Genomic DNA, 22434 nt, shown 5'->3' on the forward strand with positions numbered 1-22434 from the left:
ATGCAACCCCTAGTAAGTGTACTTCTAACACCAGAGAACGGCATGGGGGTTATTTGTGAATTTGGAAATAAGAGTTCTGTTTTGATTCTTGGCCTTTCCAACCCATGAGAAGCCTTCAGTCACAATGATTCAGTGGTTTTACCAGTTCCCTCTGTGGACCTTTAGTGGGATCTAACACATTTTAATGCCAGAGGGTTAACTGGAGTCATTGGTCCATATCTTTGAAGGTACTGAGGGGGAGTAACTTCCACCAAAAATGATGGAAGGTGAGACCCTGCAGACCTTTGAGAGTCTTTGCTGATATGGATCAGGTATCATGACATGGGTAGTAGTCAGAAGAAGAAAATCTATTTTGCAGTCCATCCTGTTTGAGAAGGAATTGTCTGCAAAGATCTTTACCGGCTTAAGAACTTCAGTGATAGCTGAATGACTGAAATGGTTCATACATTTCATCATTGTCTTGTCTGTTTTGGAGGCTAAGTTAGGTCAGAGTTATCTAGAGCTGCCGTCACTGTGGTTTCTACTGGTTCTCCTGTAGGAGGTGAATTGGGACATTGCACATGGGGTTGATGACTGACTAAGCAGCTGTGACAGGAGTCCATACACAGGCAAGATGGACTATTTGCTGTAGTCTGTACAGTTTGTGTTTGGGCGTTGAGTCTTGGTCAGGTAGTTCCAGTTGTCCACTGGGAAAAATCACACTTATTGCTACATCTGTGCTGCTCTACAGACAGATGAAAATTTCTAGCAGATTGCCCCATCCCTCTTTTTCTGTCTGAATGAGATTTCTTGAAAAAGAAAAGTTCAGACATCACTCTCTCAGCTTTTTCAGGTTCTGAAAATATTCCAGTACAGGAGCCAGTCTTCATTCAGTGAACGTCGTACTCTGTTTAAATGCTGGTCAGAGCATTTGGCACATCTATACAAATTTAAGTAAGCATGTCTTCTCAGAGAGCTCATTGTTGATACCTTTGCCAGGAAGTGTTCTCCAATGAAAGCAGAGAGAAACACTGCCTCTGGGTGGGGCTCTTCTTTCTCCATCTACTGACTAATAGCAAGATATTGCAGCCTATGCAAGGCAAGCAGATGTTAGAGATACAAAACTGTCTTAGTCTACAGAAGGCAAAACCATTTATTTGTCATTTATAAACAGGGCAGCTTGACCATGAAAAGCTCAGATTAGTTTTTCACTTCTGCCTCTTCTCTCCACCAGTTCTGTCTTGCAGCATGTAAGGGAGAAGTAATAGTAAGATTCTTGCCGTTGTGAGGAACACTGTTATGGTCTGTTGTTTGGTTCCACCCATGTTGGCCTCTGGGCCTTGGGCAAGACATTGCATGGAAGGACATGGGAAAATGTGTGTGGGAGCTTGTGTATAGGAACGCTTCTGTGCTGAAAGGTGTTGGTTGCGATGGAGAAAGTGAACGTAGTTCAGGACTTGCTTAGATCACCAAGCTGCTCCACCTCACCTTTCAACAGAGCATTACTATCCAGTGATGGGTGACAGCTTTGATGGAAAAAAAGCAAGCTGTGGCTGGCTTTTGCAGGCAGTTGCAAACTGTGGTGTTATGTGTCTAGTCGTCTCAATATTTGTTCAGCTGCACAGGCGTTGCCCACTTCCTGCTCCGAATATTTTGTAGAAGGGATGCATCTTAATGCCTTGTGGTAGCAAAAGTTGTTTGTGGGGAAGAGCAGTTTGTGTTTGAAACTTGAGAAATGCGATGTGGATCCAATCATCCCCATGGAAAAGTAGTACAGTTTTGAATCCTAAATATACTATCCTAAGGGCCTAGAAAAGACGGAATTTGCAAATACTTTGACATTTCCTGAGGCAAAGCAGTTAAACTGATCTCGAGGAAGTTCTGAGGGAATTTATGTGCAGAGCAATAAACTAAATCCGTGGAGGAAGAATGTTAACATAGGAGGGAGGGAGAAAGCACGGAAACTCGAAGAAGTCTTGAAAGGAACTCAAAAATACTTAAGACTGTCACAGAAAAGAGATTAGACTCATGAAGGCAAAATGAGAAAAGATGCATGGTAAGGTTATGTGCAAAAGTAGATTTAAAAAAGAAAAACAGATAAAGAGACAGAAAGAGCTGAGGAGGAAGACTAAGGAACACAGAAACATGCAGGAAGTAAAATCAGAAACAAAGACGTGAATGGCAAATACAAGCAAAAGAAGTGAGGAAATGAATAGGTGTAACTAATTTTGTGTCTGTATCTTGCATTGCTTGCAAATCACTCGTTTCTGATGGGCACTGGAGCCTTGACAGCTGGACTAAGATCTTAGCAGAGGAACAAGGAACAACAAATCTGGTGGGAGCCACTCCCAAGGAAGAAAGTGGCCCAGGTTCTGCACTAGTAAGGAAGTGTGGGAAGGGCAAGATGGTGCTAGGAGACCTTCTTCTACTTTCATCCTTTCCCCATCACCATGCCTGAGCCCTCAAGAATCCTATGAATCCAAAGCCAGTTTTATGCTTCGTAGGAAGAGAGAAGAGGTGAGAAAGGAAAGATAAAATTTTCAGGGTTGCAAAGCTGTCATCTGAAAAGTCTGATTTGTTACCTGGCAAGCAAATAGGCAGCCTCACATGCCAAGTTTAGACACTGATTTTCTTACAGAGTTGTGCAAGTCTGGGTGCTTGTTGGCTTTTCCATGAACCTTAGCACATCTGACAGGAGCCTCTATGCTCAAGTTATTACGAAAGTTACAGGCGATTGTTTCATACAAGTTCTCCACTACGCATGCTCAGTGAGTAGGGAAACTGCTTCTGAAGGTGGGTTTCTTATGTTTGTTGGCCAAATTGGCATCTCGATGACAAGGCCTGATTCAATATGCCTTTCCTTGGTAAATTATGAGTGCTTTGAATTCTACTTTGGGAATGTTCTACTATTTCATTTAATATTAACATTCTCTTTGCAACAAAGCCACATACATCCCTAGAGGACTTAATTTTGATCCCTGAGTCCAGCTACCATAACCCAGTGTTGTGCCTGAGCTCAATGGTGCTGAGTAGGGGAGATGAAACACCGAGCCGGTGCAGCTCCATGCTTCCCATCTCATTTCCATCTCACTTTATGGTGGAGATGTAACCTAAGTAATCAACCACTCCTTTTATTTGTAACTCCAACAATTTAAAAAAATACCCGCTGGCTGGGGATTCCTGTTACAGTTCAAGGAAATACTTCTTTCCCTCTCTAATTAAGCTCCTTCCATACACATAAAGCTGACTCCTTACCTGACAGAGAGAGATGGCTGCAGGCAACATGAAGCTTATGCAGTTTCCGTTCATTTGCTCTATCTCAGCAAGCAAGCTCAGCTCCAGACTAGGCTTTGCCCAAACCTGGCATGAGCCCTGCACACCCCTGGTCCAGGACAGACTCCATCAGATTTGAATGGGACTACGCACAGCAGTACGGCTGTGGATCTTGAGGCTTAATGCTTAGTTTTTCAGTGGAGAGTGACTTGGCATTGCAATCAGGAGACGTTGCCAGCAGATATTGCCTGCCAAACCTGTTGGGCAGCTTTGAGAGGAATACTATTAACATTTTGCTAGATACACATTTCCCAGTCTTCTGCGGGGAACTTCATGTTGATGACATTTGCATTAAGTTGCAACATGTTGTGCTATCATCAATAATTGGTTAGAGGCTGAACTCTCTCACAAGAGAGGTTTTTGTAATACAGTATTCACAAGAACGTGCTCCAGAGCTCAGCTGTAGTGCTCTTCATTTAAACTCTTCAGGCAAGGAGGTAAACAATTATTTTTCTTTTTTTTTTTTTTTTTTTTCCAACATAACTGTTATTTTTTTTGGCAGATCAAAAGTAGTCTACAAACTGGTAAAGCAGACATCGTGTTTACAGATGGGACAGAGGAGGAGGTACCTTTATAGTCTGCAGGCAGAAAAACACAAAGCTTAAATCCAGGTGGCAGAAGAGCTCACAGAATGGGAGCTGGTCTTCAGTGAGATGTAGATGGGGAATTGGGGAACACATATCCAAAGCTATGAATCTAAAGATTATTGCCTAAATTTCACAGACTTGAATCTCAAATTTCTCCAGGACCTCTCTACCCACCCAGAAAGCTTTATTGAATGGATCAGCTCAGTGGCTTCTACCAAAAAAACAGATGTCTTTCTGCCTAGATCTCCAGAAGGGCTGAATAGCTGGCACTTCTACCCACTTTTGTAGAAATGGACTTTACGTGGAGTGATGGTACTAATGACCTCGGCAAACTTACCCATGAAGTGGGAGATACAGGTTTATTTTCCTTCTTTCCTCAGGTTTTCATGGCACAAGAAAAAAACATTGGTATGTTCACTAGATGATGGAGAAGGCATGCGGTTCTTTGACTGGATGCTTAACTGTACCCTAATTCCTGCTGCTGGGGGATTGTTTATGCTCTTAAAACAAAGATTATATAAAATAGGAAGGGTGGAGTAATATTTAGATTTTGTTTTGTTAGTGGAAAAGCTAGTCTCTGCTGTCATCATATTAGCTCTTGGATTTGGCAATGATGTTTAGACACTTGCTGAGAAGCCTGTGCAGCTGCACCAGGCATAGCAATAAATTGCCACTGTACAGCCTGTAACATGCCAGTGTACCTCCTTGTCTGTTCATGCAAAAATAATTATCCTAGAAAGAGGTAAAAAAGATGCATCCTGGAGGTGCTGATGGAAAAGAATAAAAGCAGTCAGAGAAAGCGACAGCCTGAGAGGATGAATTGTTCGGAAAATGGACTGTAACCTCTTCCTTGTAAAGTTATCTTGTACCGAAATGTATTAGTTTTTAGTTCAAGGAATCTTACTTGGGAAATGTTTTGTGTCAATAGGGATGATTAGAATTCCTGTGTTGTAGGAAATTTCTTTTTTCTCATGTGCTGTTTGTCCTTTTCACTCCAAATCAGCACAGAAACACTTGGAAACATCTTTTCGTCTGATGGGTCATGAAAAATAAGAAAGTAACTTCTGGCAATCATTGATTTTTTATGTAGAGATTTTTTATCTGGCATGTGCTTCTTTTCTAGGACAGACACAGGTAATTTCTTCCAATTCTGTTTTCCTTTTTGTATGAGAAAAGAACGTGCATTAAAGCACCTTAATGTGAGCCAGATTGAATAATTAAAGCATGCAATGGGAATTAACATGCGGCACGAGGGAAAACAGGTTCCTTCTTGCTTTGCTTTGTATTAAACATAGGATTACCTTAAAAACAAGGCTGTACCTCTCTTAGCCTCCCCACCTTATTTACTGTCTTCTCCTGTTGACTGCATAATATAATCTAATACACCTATTAATTATGATGGCTTTGAGCGTAACTTTTTATTCTCTGAGAGTTTTTGTCTTGATTTCACCTACCTCTTAGCTGAAAACAAGCTGTAAGGAGAGAGCAGATCATAGTTACAGAAAATGAGTGTTCTTCATCTCACACAGCCATGGAAGGTGTCTTCTTTACAGGTCTCTGGTATATGGTGGTTTCTTCTGAAGGAAGCACTTTTCCTGGGTAGCTTCTTGCTCATCTATAACACTGCTAGTGATTTCCATCTGCCAGACTATGTTGAAAGCTACTGAACCATTATGCAAAGCTGTAAAGCCCCAATCCTCCTGGCTGTCTCTGCACTATTGCTAATGTTCTGTGCAGACAATTTGACTAGTGCTGAGCGGCAACAATGATCTTCCTGGAACACACATTTTGATCTTATATCTTCTTTCCTTGCCACACCAAGATCTTATAAAAGTAATGTTACCATTTGTTTTTCACCATGAAGTTGTTCTTTAAACTCCACTGTCCTCGCAGTAGCTCTGAAACTCTCTCTGATTGAATGATTACACATTTTACACACTTGGCTTTGTGGTGTGAAACCGTTCATGTGCTTGTGCCTGCTCCAACTTACATTGATGAAACCCTTTCATTCTTCAGTATTCTACCAGCCCTCATCTCTCCTCCCTTGCTTTGGGTGTCCAGGGTGGCTGTCTAAATGGTTCCCACTCACAAAACCACAGAGTTGGCTGTAGCGTTTGCACCTGGACATCACTCTGAGGACAGCCTACTGATTATTTCTAAAGGAGTGGCCACTTCTCTAAGCCAGCCAGGCACTCACTTTTAAAACCTGTTCCTAGATCCTGGGCTCTCCCTGTAGGGTGGGGTGGAGTTACCTTCTTCCTGTTGAGGGTGTTCATTAACTCTTTTTTAATTCCTTGACTGGTTCTGAGGTCTGGGCACACCTACAATGTGCCTCATGACCTACATTCACCATGAATGATTTCGCAGTTCCGTTTCAGATCTTTCAAGAGGTGTGCAGGTGGAGCAATACAAACTTCAGTGCTAAAGAAGCACTGAGTTTTGTTTTCAGAAGGCTCTGTCTAGTAGGTAATGAAGGTGGAAGAAACCAGAAATTATTATTTAGTGTGATGTCTTTTTCTTGTTGTAAGATGACTATGCTGTTAAAAGGAAAACAGGTGCAAACATCAGAGCTCAGAAAAGCTGTTTTCAGAATCAAAGGGACATAATTCATATTTAATTTGCTTGTTCGGAGAACCTTTTGGGATATTTCTCTTCTGTTTTGTATTAGGTCTTCATATGAAATACTTCTGGACTTCAGGGTAAAACGAACATCCTTGTATGAAACATATATGAACATTTTCTTTCTGCAGAGCATCAGTCAGAAACCTGTCGAAGAATTGATTATTGCTGTTCTTTTCAAGTTGGTCAAAAGTCAAGAAACGTCTGCATTTGCCACACATGGCACCTTCATATATTTAGCAACTTGACTTTTCAGCTCTTCCAAACCACTGAAGCAATCTGTCTTAGGCTGTTTTCCTGTGAGCTGAGTTAATTCCTATTTTTTGGCACTTGCTGCAGGCTAAGATGGTTTGCGCAGACAAATGCTGCATCTCAGCGGAGCCACGTCAACTCTCTGTGTTCTGGTAAATTCTAGCACCTGAACCTCAGCTTCTCATGCAAAGTTTATGTCTGTCTCATGGCTGAGCAAGAGACAGCGTGCGCTATGCATCCTTGAGAACAATGCAAGATATTTTGAGAACTTCTTGGAGTAAAGAAAGTTCTGTGAAGGGCAGAGTCTGTGTGTGTGGCTGTGGTAGAAGATCTGGGGCCTCAGTGAGTGAAGAGGGTGGCAGGGGAGCATTGACTAGGAGGGAATGGCGGTCCCCAACACAAGGCAGCCTCTTCCCTAGAAGGCTGTATAACCCTGTCAAAGTGGCTGCTGGACACCGGCCACTCAGGGCAGGCTGTATAAGGGCTCTGCTGATGAAAAATCCCGAAGTTCAGCTTTTCACCAGCCTTTTCCCACTCTTAGCCTTCTGGTGACATAGGTTGGAGCTCCTCACATAACTTGGCCTTGCGGGCTGCAGCCGCTGGGCGGCACTGGGCTGAGAAAGGGCATTTGCAGTGGGAATAATCACCCAGCATGCCCTCACCCATCATTTCAATGGACAGGAGCTCTGGCAGCTTGCTATGGGGCTGACCCATGCCTGTCCCAGTGCAGGCCGGAAGTTAGAGCCATCCAGATCCGTGCTGTGGGAGATGTGAAGGCCTTCTCTCCATACTATGGCTGTATTTCCCCATAAATAAAGGATCTTTCCGGAACACAGGACACAGCTATTCATCTGAATGTCTGCAAGCAGGCAGGAGTGTATGCTTTGTTTTTCACACATTTTTCTGTTGCGCTGTCTAAAACATCGTCTGTTTGACACTGAAAGTGATGTGGGTTTTTTTTTTTGGGGGGGTATAATAATTCCAGAAAAGTTTGTGTGATCCCACTGCAATCTACTCAACAGCTTTACGATTTCTCTCCTAGGGGACAGGAAAAGAGTTTCTAAACATCTTTTTTTCTCTCAAATGGCCTCCTGCTTGCAAGGATCAAGCTGAAACTTAGTCGCGACTTGTTCTTAGCAGAGTGGATTTAATGTAAATGACCCACGGGAAAGGTATCAGACTGTTGTGTTTCTAATGCAAGAGAAAACAGTTACACAGACCTTGTCGTATTATTGAGCATGAAAGTACAGACTTCATTTCAGAGCTGTTGAGCCTTTGCGTTGTTTGGAAATTATAACTGTTTATCCTTCCTGAATCTGTGGCTCCAGGAAAACTCATGAGGCAGGAAAGAATCTATTTCAAACTGTTCATGTTTCTGTATGTGATTCAGTCTCCATAGCTATTATTGACCCTTTTAATATGTATGAAAGCATTTAATTAATAGTGCTTTAAGTTTTATAAACCTGTTCTTTGAAACCCTCATACCACAGCTTTGGTTACCAGACACGTTTGTATGCAAGCATAGTTTCTGTCTCCAAGTTTCTGTCACTAATTGGATGTTGCTACAATAGGAAAGAGTTGATATAACTGTGCACACCTAACTAGTTTGGAGAAGGAAAATGTTAATCCACAGTTTACTGATCTCAATACCATGATTTGAATTAAAATACACCATGGGACAAGGCAGAAAATTGGTCTTTTCTGGAAAATACACATATGTTATGACCACGGGTCCTTTTACCAGATGTGCTGTGTCCTTGCCCCTACTGTGGAGCATGGGCCAACAGATGTGTGCAAGGCTAGCTACTTCAAACTCTCAGAATTTAGTAAATTTATGTATTCAGTAACTAATTATGGGACAATTTCAGGGCAGACAGATGCTTTGTTTAGCCTGGAGAAGAGGAGGCTGAGGGGAGACCTTATTGCTCTCTACAACTACCTGAAAGGAGGTTGTGGAGAGGAGGGAGCTGGCCTCTTCTCCCAGGTGACAGGGGACAGGACAAGGGGGAATGGCATGAAGTTTCACCAGGGGAGGTTCAGGCTGGATATCAGAAAAAAATTCTTCACGGAAAGAGCCATCGGTCACTCGAACAGGCTGCCCAGGGAGGGGGTAGAGTCACCTTCCCTGGAGGTGTTTAAGGAACAGGTGGATGAAGCACTTAGGGACAAGGTTTAAGGGAGTGTTAGGAATGGTTGGACTCGATGATCCAGTGGGTCCTTTCCAACCTGCTGCTTCTATGATTCTATGATTTGCAGTGTGATCTAGCTAGGCAACAAGCTGCGTTATATTTCTTCTTTCTTTTGTGCTCCCAGGCAACAGTTGCTTCACGATGGCCACCATTTCTAGATCAATTACTGAGTTTTGCCTTGATCTCTACAACAAGCTCAACAAAAATGAGGAAGACACAAACATTGTCTTCTCTCCAATGAGCATCACTGTTGCCCTGGCCCTGGTCCATCTGGGTGCAAGAAACAACACTGCTGCTCAGATAGAAAAAGTAAGTATTAATGAAACATGCAGCGATGCTTCCATGTTGCTTGCTGTTCTCGAAATGTTTGACATGCTAGAACGGCACATGTGCAAGGTTTTTGTAGGAAACAAACATTATGTGAACACAGGTGCTACCTTCAAAGTCGTGCTTGGTACATTTTCACTCCTGCCACCTCTTAGCATGATTTGACTAATGCTCCCACACAGACTCAGGCACATGGAGCAAGAGCTGAATGAGGAGAGGTGATACTCTACAGCAGGGCACTCTGGCTTTCTGCCAGCCTCCTGCTGGAATATCAGACTTTGTTTCAGAATTACAGGCAGGCTCTTTCTCTCACGGTTGCTAGGAGAGTCCTGAAAGTGTGAGTTGGGGCAGGTAATGAGGAGAGTTGTGGAAACCTGAAATGATTGCACATGGATGTCTGGAAGCATTAACTCACTTATCACTTATGGCATTAAAGAGTCAAGATATGTCACCTGCAGAGTTCACAGGGACCCAGGGAGGCAGGGAAGGGGTGAAGAAGGCCACCCTTCTGATTGCTGTGCCTTTGTTCCCCAATATGCAAGTTCTGGTCTCGGTGATCTTTCTTCTCTTTTCATATTTGTGCCCATAAGAAGCAAAAGACCACTAATCCCAAGGTATAGGTACTTGTCAGTAGCTGGCTCTGTATTGATAGATCTTCATCCATCATACCCTAACACTGCCATGTCCAGAGTCTGACTGCTGTCACCCACAAGTGAAGGTAGACATGCCCTCCTCACAAGGTTACTAAGGTGTTGTGGGTTGACCTTGGCTGGTAGCTGCCAGCTGCCCACCCATCCACTCTCTCACTCCCTCTCTTCAACAGGACAGGGGGAGAAAATAAGTTGAAAAAGCTTTTGGGTCAAGATAAGCACTAGGAGATCACTCACCAGTTACTGTCATAGCAAAACAGACTTGACTGATTTTGGACCCAGCTGGAACCTGCTCTGTCAGCTCTGGCACAGCCCCCAGGTTACCATAACCTTTCCACCTAAACTCAACACACAGGGACTCTTGCTCATCATAAGAAAATAATGAGGTTCCAGTATCCTCAGTAAAAAAGATGAAGTCTATGTGTGATGCAATGTTATTATAATGGGGATGCTGCTGGAAATTTTTCAGTGAGATATTTGCACATTGGGAACAAGAAACTGTTTCCACTAAGACCATTGTGCTTTTGATATATTTCCTAAGATAATGAAAAGATTAGGAATGATTGCAAAAGGCCAGTTTTAATGTATTCAAAGAAAAACTTTTTTTTTTTTTTGTCTTTTTTCCCCTAGACATCTTTCTGCTTTAAAATTTAAGGTAACTGTAGCAATAAAAATGCAAGTAAAATGGAAACATTTTGAGGTAGTGGAGAGAAGCATTTTGAGGGACTAAGTGCAAGTTCTTCTTATTAAAAAGTATAAATATATCTATTTATTATAATATTTATAATTTATAATTTATTATAATATTTATATATACTATAAGATATAAAAATGTGAATTTGAACACGAATATAGGAACAATTCCAAGTTCTGAAGACTGAAGTTGAGAAAATATCTTTCATAAATTTTTGTCATTTATCCAGGACAGCACAGTCAATGTTCTAAACAAGGAAAACTATCCCACTTATAATGGCCATAATTTGACATCTTCAACTGCAGGTGCTCCATGCTGGGGAATCTGAAGGAGGAATAAGCCTTGGATCTGACCTTGAGAGAGTAGCTCCAGAAATGGAGCCAGAACAAAGCTGGGAAAGACAGTCATCTCTATCAAAGGTATGTCCGTACATCCTTGAGTGGGGAGCTCAGGAGCCTTTTCTTCACTGCAGGGCAGGTTACTAGGTGGAAAAAACTAGAGTCTACCACTGGAGGGAGTCAAGGTCACACACACAAAGTCTGCTTAATCCACTAGGAAATGGCCAACACAAGCTGTTTCCTTATGAAGTTCTAAATCTGCCATGAAGTCAATACCAAAGCCTTCGGTGATTTAATCTGAAGGAGTACCAGGCTATATAGGTTAGAGTAACTGCGTTTAAAAATCAGTACAACAGGAATTAGCCCGATAATGTAATCTAATTAGGATGCAAATTAGCAACCCATTCTATACAAAAGAATTGTTGTAACTGTTGTGTTTGTAATATTCCTAGTGTAATAAGGATGGGGACCTTAACCATAAAGCATTCCAGGCACTGCTTTTACAACTACAAAACCTTGGCGAAAGCTATGTTTTAACCCTGGCCAACAACCTCTTTATACAACAAGGATTTGAACTCCGGCAGGTAAGTTACCTGTGTCTGCTAACTGCTGTGACCCTGACATCATGCTTCCCTCTAACTGTGAGCCCTGATATTTCCCCCTTCGCATGTATTTTGGAGCACCTGATGTGCTTCTTGGAGCTGTATCTCCTGGGGCTGATGGGAAAGAGACAAGAATGTCAGCTTCCAATTGTTTTATTTTGATAAAAACCACTCTGTGAATACCAATGGCTATGGAACAGAAAAAAAGGAGGAATCTGTTCACTTCTGGCATATGTCTACAGTCAGCCAGAGGTGTGATTACTGCCAAAAAATGGCCTGTTCCAGCACTCTGTAAGCTGCTTACTTCTGGGTTTACAAGTGGCAGAACTGGGGCATCAGTAAGCTTAGAGCGGGTTTGTCACCTGAGAGGTCATATAGTTCCATGCATAGACCTCCTGTGATGAACTCACTCCTTTCTACTGAATTTCAGTGGTCTCTAGACTACCTAGTAAGGATACCTTGATACTCACATCTTTGGTTTGCTGTCAATTATTTCTGTTGAATGATTTGGATACTTCGGCATTAAACAACACATCTTGCATGTTCTCTATTTTTTTACCCTCAGGTATGCTGTCGTATATGGGAAGACTCTTTCTTATGGCTTTCTTTTTACATATTTACTTTTTTGTCTATACAATAGAATAATTGTCTCTCAATAAACTTCAGATAGTTGATGTTTCCAATATGAAATTTTGCCTTATGGAGTCAACAGATCCCTCACCATTTCTAAAATAGTTCTGAACCATTGATTTCTTTCAAAAGAGAATAAGTGCTTAACAGATTTGCCCAATTCATAGTCTTTATTTTGATTTACAGCAATTTCTAATGTTCGCTAAGGAACTGTATGGAGCAATGCTGCAAACAGTGGACTTTCAACATGCTACAGAAGATGCCAGAATAAGAATTAACACTTGGGTTGAAAGTGAGACACAAGGTAAAACAAAGTAAAACCATAGCCATATGATCATTACTTTCTTCCACTGCTTTAAAAAAAAGAATATTCTGGGGTATGAAAAACAAAGACTTGTTCATGTTTCTGGGTGTTCAATCTTACACTGTTTAAAGATGATTTGTTTTCCCATTCATCTTGACATATTAGAGTAAGTTATCAGGTAAATTCTTTCCCAATTAAAGGTGTGTTTGTTGTCAAATACTTTTGTATTCCCACCCTTATGCCTGGCATGATTATTGCAATAATACCTATAAGGCTTGACCAGACAAACTGCTTCAGCCACCAGTCACAAATGCAGAGCCAGGACAGCAGGGGATGGAAACTGTGGGCTTTGTGGTGAGACCAGGAACAGCCTGGAGGTGAAGGGAGGATGACCAAAGACCTGGTTATATGTAGAGCAATGCTCACAAATATGAGAGATGTGACCACCAGTGAGACTCACTGTCACAAGTGACAATCAGCCAGCTTTTGCCCTTAATTTTGTCCCTGTCCTTAGAATAAATCAAGAACTGAATTTCTAAGTTTCTCCAAAAACCAAGTTCACAGACAAGTAACTGAGTCTCAGTCTGGAGTCTTAACAAATACAAGTTGACAGCTAACAAATACTTGTGTATTCCAAAATTTTCTTTAGGTAAAATCAAGGAACTCTTCCCTCCTGGTATGATCGATGCAAATGCATTGCTGGTGCTGGTGAATGTAATCTACTTCAAAGCATCCTGGGAATACAAGTTTGAGGAACAGAAGACAGTGCAGAGAGATTTTAAATTGAATCAGGTACATCTGCATTCTGTAAATCTTAACATTATTTACCCTAGATACCGTGAGAAATGAAGCAAGCGTAACATAGAAGCACAATGTCCAGGGCTCAGCTGCCCCGTTAGAAAGGTGTGGGTGTGCTGTGAACTTAACCTGCCTCTCCTGCTGGGTAGAGGTGGCAGAAGAGTTTTTCACAGAATAGTGTAATCTTCAGTGAAAAAGTGTGCAAGGCTTAGAATTTGCAACAGCTCAATTTTGCTTTGATGACTGGCAAGACACAAGCGTTAGCCCTGATTAGCACTTTTGAACATAGTAGTCATTACAGTTGTCATTGATGAAAGCAAATCTGAACATCCCATTTCATATAGACATCAAGGAGTCATCCTGACATTCATACGGTCAATGCATTTTAACATCAGCTATGCATTTGAGAGGTTAAAAGAGACCAAACAAACTACAAAAATATAGTTGCAATTTGAAAAAGGAGAAAATCTTGTAGAGTATTTCAGTTTATTTATAGTACCTGCAACACTTGAATGTTTATTTTAAATATATTTTAATTTTTAGCCCTTTTTTTCCTGCCAAAAGGATATCACCAAAGCCATCATTGTCTAACTCAGGTATTGTAAATATCGTTGCGAAGTTAGTTCTTTAACAAGTACATTCCTCCAAGTATCGTATGTTCTCTTTAATTCTAACAGATGTTGTCAAAAAAGATAAGAAAAAAGCATTTATTTTGGTTTAATTCAGTTTTGTCTTCTTTCCACATGTTGTGCCAATATTCTGTTAGATCACATCCATAACAAAAGAAAAAAAATCCAAAAATTCTGGATCTGATCATAAGTAGCAGAGCTTTGTATGGGAAAAAGTATCTTCTAAGTGTTCTTAATATATCAAAGGAAAAAGTCGGAGAAACATTTATTTATAGTTATCATGTTGCATTCCATTGCTAAGAAACTGGTAAGGAAATGTCATACTAGTTACCTATATTTGGGACTTTGAAAATGTGTCTTTGAATACAGATATTGACAGTGGTCTATAGCTGAGAACATTTGGTGCACTGCTGCCATGGGAGAAACTGTAACTCACCATTTTCTTCTTATGCTCATCAATATTAACAGATTTTTTTTCTGAAAATATGTCATCTACCAGAATTATTCTTTCACTGCTTTAGAAGTTAGCTAAGCTAACTTGAGCTAAGATAAGAAGTTAGCTAACTGTAAAATGAAACTTGATCCTTTATACAGCTTTCAAACAACCTCATCACCAAAAAAAAAAGGGAAGATAAGACCTAGAAGAGCATGCCTGAGAAAGGCTATGAATTTGTTCTTAACCTATTTATTGCTTCCTGTCTAAATAATCTGATAAAATACAGCCTGATTCTTGCACTGCTATTTCTCCTTATTCCAGTCCAAGTTAGGACTTGCAAATCCAACCACCATCAGTGTGTTTGGAAGCGCAACCCTATTAAGCAACTTCTCTATCTGATCAGTTGCAGGGTAATTGTTTTTGGTTTGTTTTGATTTTTCTTTCCGAAGAATTATCCCTTTATTCATGACTGGCAAAGCTGATATTTTGTGTCATTGTAGGTGCAACAAAATAAAGAAAAATATTTAACCTAACAACAATTACTGCTGAAACTCTGAGTGCTGGTATTAAACTTATAATGAGTTTAACTGTTAAGAGCTGCATTGCTTAAGCAACTGTGTGATTTTCTTTCAAATAGAATGAGAAAAAACCTGTGCAGATGATGTATCAGAAAGGCCTATTTAAATTAGGCTACATTGAGGAGATAAGTGCTCAAATCCTTGAACTTCCTTATGCTCATCAGTCACTGAGCATGGTCATCCTGCTGCCTGGTGACATGGCTGATGGATCTACTAGTGGGCTGGAGCAGGTAAGGCACTATGTATCATGGACTATGGCTGAAAATTGGTCGTCTAAATTAAGGCCGTGTGAAGATCTCAATGCTTCAAAGCCGCCCACCTATTTTAAGCTCTTTCCCCCTCCCCATCTTCTAGATTGAAAGCACAATGACCTATGAAAATTTAATCCTGTGGGCCTCTTCAGAACACATGTTTGAGACAACAGTGGAAGTATACCTCCCCCGATTCAAACTTGAAGGCACCTTTAACCTCAATGATGTATTACAAGAGATGGGGATGACTGACATTTTCATTGAATCAAAAGCTGATCTTTCTGCAATGTCATTTGCAAAATATCTGGTGCTGTCAAATGTTGTCCATAAGACGTATGTGGAAGTCAATGAGGAAGGCACCGTAGCAGCAGCTGGTACAGGAGCTGTCATTGTGAGGAGGTCTCTTCCTCTTACAGAGGTGTTCATGGCTAACCGCCCTTTCATATTCTTTATTAGACACAATCCTACCAATACCATTCTTTTCTTTGGCAAACTCTGCTCCCCTTAAAATTGTGGCCATTTCCTAACATTGTGAGAAACACTTGGATGAAAATCATAAACTGTATTTTTTTTCCCAATGCATTCTTAATCCTTTGACAGTTGGCTTGTATTTCAAATTAATCACTGCAACCAGTTTAGCTCAGAACCCATCAATTGAATGCTCTGTCTCTAGGCTCCTTGTCTTGCAAACATTGATCTGAATCCAGAATAGGAGTAAATTTTGCCTTAACTTCACTGGATATGAGTAGCAATTTGTTCCCTCTGTGCCTACATATGCTCCTGTATTCCTTACAGTTCCCCAGCCCAGCCATGTAGTGTGCAGTAGAGCACCTGCCTTGGCTTGCAAAGGTGGATTTGCTGTGCTGCGGTATAAAGTGAATTATCTGCAACAATTTCCAGTAACTGCCAGTAAAAGCAGAGTAACCCTGCATTGCATTTTTTATTCCTGGCCAGCTGGTTCCTATTCAGCAGAGACATGCTATAGAGACACTCTTTCCTTATGTGCATTCTCTAGCTGTGGCAAATCCTTCCCACAGTGGAGATCTGACCTCGGTAATTCTCTTTTCTGTAGCAACTGTTCACAGCTGGGTAGGAGATACTTACAGCAAATACACCTATGTACTGATAACTGTACCACCTTTTCCCCCAGTAATGTGTACTGGATCTGCATTTTTGCTATTCTGCATTATATAAAAAGCTTATACTAGAAGGAATTTTGACTTCGGCTTCATTTATTTATTTAGATATACGCCAACATCTAAACTGTCATCTTACTAATTGGAAGAATAATGTGACATGTACCTCTTTCACAAGGCTTGGATCTTTTTTGTGTGAGTTTTTATTAGTGGCGCTGGTTTTTATGATAATAACAGTAGAAATAGTCAGGAAAAAGGGCAGGATTGTGCCCTCATGGACACCTCTAGAAAGGTTGGTTACAACAGTAATTATGCATACAGAAGGGCAGGATTTAGGCCATCTTTTTACCGGACTTTTTATGCTCTCATTTTTGAAATAAAAGTTCATGAGACAGTTCAGGTCAGAAAGGATTTCTGGAGGTCATCTTGTCCACCTCTCCTGCCCAAGCAGGGCCACCTACAGCCAGTTGACAAAAACCATGTCCAGATGGCTTTTGGGTATCTCCACGGACAGAGACTCCACTGCTTCTCTGGACAGCCTCTCTTAAGCCCCCTTTTAAGTCCTCAGTTGACTCCAGAGAGAATTTGTGTGAGTGGTGTCTGCAGGAACAGGATATGAAAACAAACATTTCTGAAGATGATTAATTATTTACATAGTAAAGAAGGTTGCCTTTTACATGAGGATAGATCAAGTCGTTTCAGTCTCAAGTAGCAATAGGAAAATGGTCTAAAGGACCCCACTGAAGTTACTGATGTGAAAAACTGTAGCCATGAACTTCTGAGAATCCACTTCTCTTCCTTGCTTGCTGCTCTCTAGAGAACTTTAACAATATGAGATGCATCATAAAGACAGAGCTCTCTCCATCCTCTGAGAAATGAAGAAATGTTTTCTAAAGGCCTGTGTAAATCACGGAAATCACAGTTAAACATAACCTGGTGAGGTTTTTAGTCTAGGTGAGAAAAATAAAACTTGCCATTGACAGGGAGACATAACTGTTTGTTTGCTTGTTTAACAGTATCTTCCTTGGAGGATTCTGTGTAAGGTTTAACAAATTACCATTTGCAACATGCTTTATGACCCATAAAAATGGAAGCATACATTAGCCATATAATTGGGTGCAAAGCACCCTAATATCCTGCATTTATGATTACTATAGCCTATGCACTGTAAAATACCTGGGGCCCTCTGGACAAGAAAGTCCAGGAAATAAGAGTGAATGATAACTGAGGAAGAACAAGCAGGAGCAGGATGATAAATAAACAAACTGCTCTTGAATGTCTAATCTAAAGGTGCAGTACAACTCCAGCAGTAGTTCCCCAAGCTCGTTCGTGCTTCCTCTCTGGAGGCTGGAAGCCCAAATGGTGTATTATGTGATGTTTTTATTACATAAAGCTGTCATTTTACAGTATTTACATTCCACGAGGAAGTTCTGAGCAATCCAACCTCAAAAATCAACAATATTTCTGAAAATCCAAGGTCGAGTTTTTCTGTGATGAAATCACAAATGCCACAGGGAGAAAACACCTTCCCTTTATTCCCATCTTTTCTCAGAAATGAGTGTACAGTCTCCAAGCCCAAGCATATCCTTTTTTGGCACCCTTAAGTTAAAACAGTAGTTTATTATGACACTGGTTAGCAGTGGGATGGATCTGCACTGGCTACCAGTGAGGAATGCAGAAGCTTACACATGAAAGTGAAAGAAATAGAGTGGGAGGTGTGCAATAAATGTCTCCATTTAGCACCAACTGGGCCATTCCTCTGCTGCCGGAGAGCAGCAGTAATGAAGCGATGTGGTGAGCCCTGCATGGTGTAAGCGGTGCGGCCAGGTCACTGCTGGTATGTGTAATTGCAGTGGTTTTACTACTGCCACAATCTCATGAACTGTGAAAATAAAATTAATGCCATGAAGGAAAAGTACAAATGTTTATGCAACATAGATTTTTTTACTTTATTTTTTTCCCCTTGGGGCAAACTCTACCAAAGGGAGTGCCTCTCTCCAACAGCCTCTACCCGTGCAGACAAGGTCCAGCGCCTCTTCTCTCCCCACAGCTTGCAGCTTGCCAAGGGAGCGGGCATGCACCTTGCAAATGGTGGGGTATTTTTTGCCCTGCCCTGAGCCCCTGGGCTTGGACTACATGATCTTAAAAGGTTCCTCCCAACTCAAATCCTATTCATGGTTCTGTCTCACACACTGGATTTGATCAACTCCACTCAGCTCTCTTCAGTTACTGATTTACAGATGGTCTAACTAGTTTACAGTAACCATGTTATATCACAAAATATATGAGTCAGTTACAAATTGAAAAGTTATTGGGTACTGTGTCTTAGACCCAAGACGTATATTCACATTGCAGAATCTCACATTCTGCTGACTTTCATATCTATGATTCTATGATTCTGTGATTCTATGATTCACGCTGTACTTACTGAACTGTGTAGAATCTGCCTTGTTTCCTATTCCCACCTGCAACTGGAAGTGAGAGAAACTCAACCAAGATTGAATTAATGGATACTCCCCAAATATGTAGCTTTTACACCGTAAGGTGAAGAAATGCTACTTTTTTAGTGTTCATGGCCCGAGACTAGATTTAGAGACATAATCAATGTTGGAATTTCACTTTCACAGTATTGCATTTAATGTTTGTGTCGGGGGAACATAAAAACCTGTAGTGATGCGTTGTCTGGCCACAAAAAGCTGGCAGCGTCTCTATAGTGATGTGTTGTCTGGCCACAAAAAGCTGGCAGCATCTCCTTTGTCCTCAGATGTGCTGTGCCGCTGTGTTGTTCCTGGGAAGAGCTGAATATTGCTTTCTTCCCTTTCTTCTCTCCTACTGCAAGCATCATGTAACACATAATCTAACACATTGCATGTCATGAGTTCATGTGGTTTTCCAATGCTTAATAGATTTACAACAATAAATCATACAGATTAGAAGCTATTTTAACTGTAGTAGTCCTGTTAAACTGAACCGTATAGTGTGGCACCAATGAAGATATTCAAAGTATTTAATTGGTCTGACTTTTCAAAACCTCAACTCAATGCTTTTGAACATCTTGCCACATGTCTTGTCTCTTGCCTGCATTTCATCCATGAACTGAAAGTGCAGCTAGGTGTAATTTACCACCACCAGGAATTTAAATGTCCTCCACCTGCATTTGCCTGACTTGCCATTCTAAAAAAAATAGCGGATGCCAAAGGTGGGAGATTTTTTTTGGTATCACTAGGAAACCTTTCAAAGATAACTGTTCCACAAAGTTGTGGTGTTTGATATGTGGAAGAGTTATCTTTGAAGGGTTTCCTAGTGAGAGGAAGGTTTCCTAGTGTGAAAAAAATCACACTCCTTCACTGGCCCACAAATAGATAGTTGGGTGGGAAGCGTTGTGTCATGATTTTCCAGACACCCTTAATGTCCCTTCATCTGCATTTTGTAGTTAGAGATCTGCTGTTGTCTGGAACAGTGTGAGATGCTTCTGTGAGTGAACAGATTTCATATGGGTGTCCCAGGTCAAATACTGAAGCTATTGGACATCACATTTTGTCAAGACATTCTTGTTCACATCCAACAAGCTTGCAAGATCAAAATAACAGGGACTATTTTGCCTATTCTTCATGAAATAATTGTTCATGAAAGCATATTTTTTTAAAGTCAACTTTTCTTCAGTATCTTCTTCTGTGTAGTAAACATGTCTTGGTTTTATGAAGGTTGTTGGTAAGTGATACTGGCCACTTATTAGTGTTCTACTAATAAGTAGTATTAGTGTTAATTATTATTCTACATTAGATTACATATAAATGTTTACAACCACCTGGGACACAAGTGTATAGTACTCACAAGGTAATGTTTCTGGGCTACAGGCAGGCCAGAAGTGAAGAGGCTGTCAAATTTTATCCAGGACTATATGAGAGGGACAACTTTATTAATGATAAAAAAATGTCTACAATTTACAGAAAGCATCTTGTGTAAAAATGTAGAGAACTTTATTTTCGGGACAATTCAGTAGTCCTTGACTACCTCAGATACGTAGAAGGGAATTTCAATTGCAGAATGATGAAATCATACAGTATATATCTTCCATGGCAAGATGAGGAAAACATTCAATTTGCTTATGCACGTTATTCTGTGGCCTGAAGAAGAGCTTTTTTCCATGGGAAAAAATTCTCTTTTCACACCTCCTTTAGAGCTGAATCGATTTACACTGACTGAAAATTTGACCCTGTGTTTTCAAATTACACACCTGCCAGTTCCTCATAGGTCTTGACAGCTTGGGAAGTGTATTCCCAAGGTTTATTTGTTTTCAGAAACTCAGTTGCTTATAGTATATGCACAGTATTGGCTATCACTTTCGCTTAGCTTCTGGACCACAATACATCTGACTTCATTAGCTGTAGGGACTGGCAAGAACATCCTCAAACTAACTTTTATGCTAATAACATTAGCCTACCAAGAAACTGCGCAATTTAACTAGTTATGGAAATCATACCGCACGGATGGTCATGAAAGTGAGGAAGAATAATTACATTTAACTTCCAGTTTGATGGCCAAAAGCAATACCTTTCTTCTCAGAATCATCAAAATTATACAGTGGTCTGCTGCTGACCAGCCCTGAAGGGTGTTACAGATTTCCAAGTCCATAATTTGTTGAAGAAGCTCGGTAAGTAACAATACCCACAGTGTTTTGGGTATTGTGATTAGTGCAGTAATAAGATCTTGGTCATGAGTACATCTACAATAACTACCTTTTAACGCCAGGGAGACACTCCCAAATACTGCGCCTTGTGCAAAAAATAAATTGACTAAGGAGTATTGACACGATGTGACCATTAGCATGTGTCAAAGTTAAAAGATTCCTGGATGAAACTGTTCTAATTTACAACCAGGATGATTTAGGACAGAAGTGACCTAAAACTCCAGAGATAAGGAACGCTGAAACATAACAGAGGTATGGAAACTCTCTGTCTAGAAGCTTCTGAAACCAGGCTCAACAAACCTCTATCAACTGTAATCTAGAAATCTTTGATCCTGCCTTAGGGCAGCAGATGCACTAAACAATCTCAAGCTTCCTTCCAGCCACAGGTTTCTGTCATTTCCTATCGAAGCTAATTAATGGCTACACGGAGTTGCAAAAGAACAACAGAGATTTGCTCAATGTATCTGTTCAGAATTATTACAAGGTGTATAAATTCTTGTGGTAATCCTCATTTCTGTGAAGATATACCTCGTTCTGTGTAATAACCTATTCCTCTGATTCCTTAGCTATAAAACAATAAACTTCGTGATATGAGTTCATCACTCCCCACTATCCCTGATATCATTGAAAAAAGCTTGAATAGTCTAAGAAGTGCTTAAGTGATAAAACCCAAGGAATTTCCTTTTCACTAGTGCATAAACACGCCTAACTCTCATTTCCATGACTTGAAGCACCACAAAGTCCACCAGCATTACGATAGATGAGTTTCATTTCAAATCATGCTCTGCATTTTCGTCATTTTCTGGGCACCAGAATGACTAGTTTGGAGGTTTATCAGCACCTCAGTAATGAAATAATGTGAAGCGATGCCCAGAGAGACCACTGCAATACTACTTGAGGTTGAGCTAGGAGAGGAATATTTAGGGACATTCTGTATCTCACAGCTTTAAAAAATGCTGCACTTGTTATTTAGGTAAAAAGACTTGGCTTATAAAATTATTTAAACAAAGGAATGATACCCAGAGATACCATAAATGAGATCAGTTGCAAAGCACGGATCAGCTGGCATTATAAAATAATCCCTCACTCTGTGGACGTCAGTTAAGAAGACACATACAGACATCCTGGCTTACAAATGTAGTTAGTCATGATTTATGGGAAGGTGAGAAAGACTGTAAGCAGAGAAGGGACGACAGGCACAACTGGCTACACTACTAGAGCTTTTTTTTGGATGCCAATAAGATAAACAAATCAAAGATGAATAATTTTTGGATGATGTTTTGTGTCATGTCTAAATCTCCCTGGAGAGTAAAAGCATCCATTTTAATCATGGAAAGAGTTCTGGTGCAGAAAGAAACCTAAAGGACATGATTTATTCTGCTTGTAATTTTTCATTCACTTTATTAATTCAG

General features: G+C 40.6%; 1 protein-coding gene across 3 annotated transcripts; it reads left to right on the forward strand.

The window, feature by feature from the left end:
• Nucleotides 1-3591: 3591 nt before the first annotated feature.
• On the forward strand, nucleotides 3592-16431 carry LOC104066712 (serpin B12). Of its 3 annotated transcripts, XM_054057498.1 has the most exons (9): nucleotides 3597-3749; nucleotides 7813-7942; nucleotides 9084-9268; nucleotides 10936-11049; nucleotides 11421-11552; nucleotides 12387-12504; nucleotides 13154-13296; nucleotides 15005-15175; nucleotides 15300-16429. In XM_054057498.1, exons 2-9 carry the CDS (start codon nucleotides 7927-7929, stop codon nucleotides 15702-15704), a joined length of 1284 nt encoding a protein of 427 aa, XP_053913473.1. In that variant the 5' UTR covers nucleotides 3597-3749; nucleotides 7813-7926; the 3' UTR covers nucleotides 15705-16429. The 3 variants fall into 3 exon arrangements, with proteins under 3 accessions (XP_009567664.2, XP_053913473.1, XP_053913472.1); XM_009569369.2 differs by lacking the exon at nucleotides 7813-7942 and having other exon boundaries at nucleotides 3592-3749; nucleotides 15300-16427; XM_054057497.1 differs by lacking the exons at nucleotides 3597-3749; nucleotides 7813-7942 and adding an exon at nucleotides 3974-4307 and having other exon boundaries at nucleotides 15300-16431.
• Nucleotides 16432-22434: the final 6003 nt, after the last annotated feature.

Source organism: Cuculus canorus, chromosome 2 (genome assembly GCF_017976375.1).
Source record: "Cuculus canorus isolate bCucCan1 chromosome 2, bCucCan1.pri, whole genome shotgun sequence".
Classification (NCBI taxonomy): domain Eukaryota; kingdom Metazoa; phylum Chordata; class Aves; order Cuculiformes; family Cuculidae; genus Cuculus; species Cuculus canorus.

What these genes read in the sequence shown, in the direction of transcription:
- LOC104066712 (XM_054057497.1), top strand. Translation starts at nt 4,190, where the DNA reads ATGGACTTTACGTGGAGTGATGGTACTAATGACCTCGGCAAACTTACC. An exon ending in GAGATTTTAAATTGAATCAG is followed by an intron (nt 13,297 to 15,004) that starts GTACATCTGCAT and finishes TCTTTCAAATAG; the next exon opens with AATGAGAAAAAACCTGTGCA. An exon ending in CTACTAGTGGGCTGGAGCAG is followed by an intron (nt 15,176 to 15,299) that starts GTAAGGCACTAT and finishes CCCATCTTCTAG; the next exon opens with ATTGAAAGCACAATGACCTA.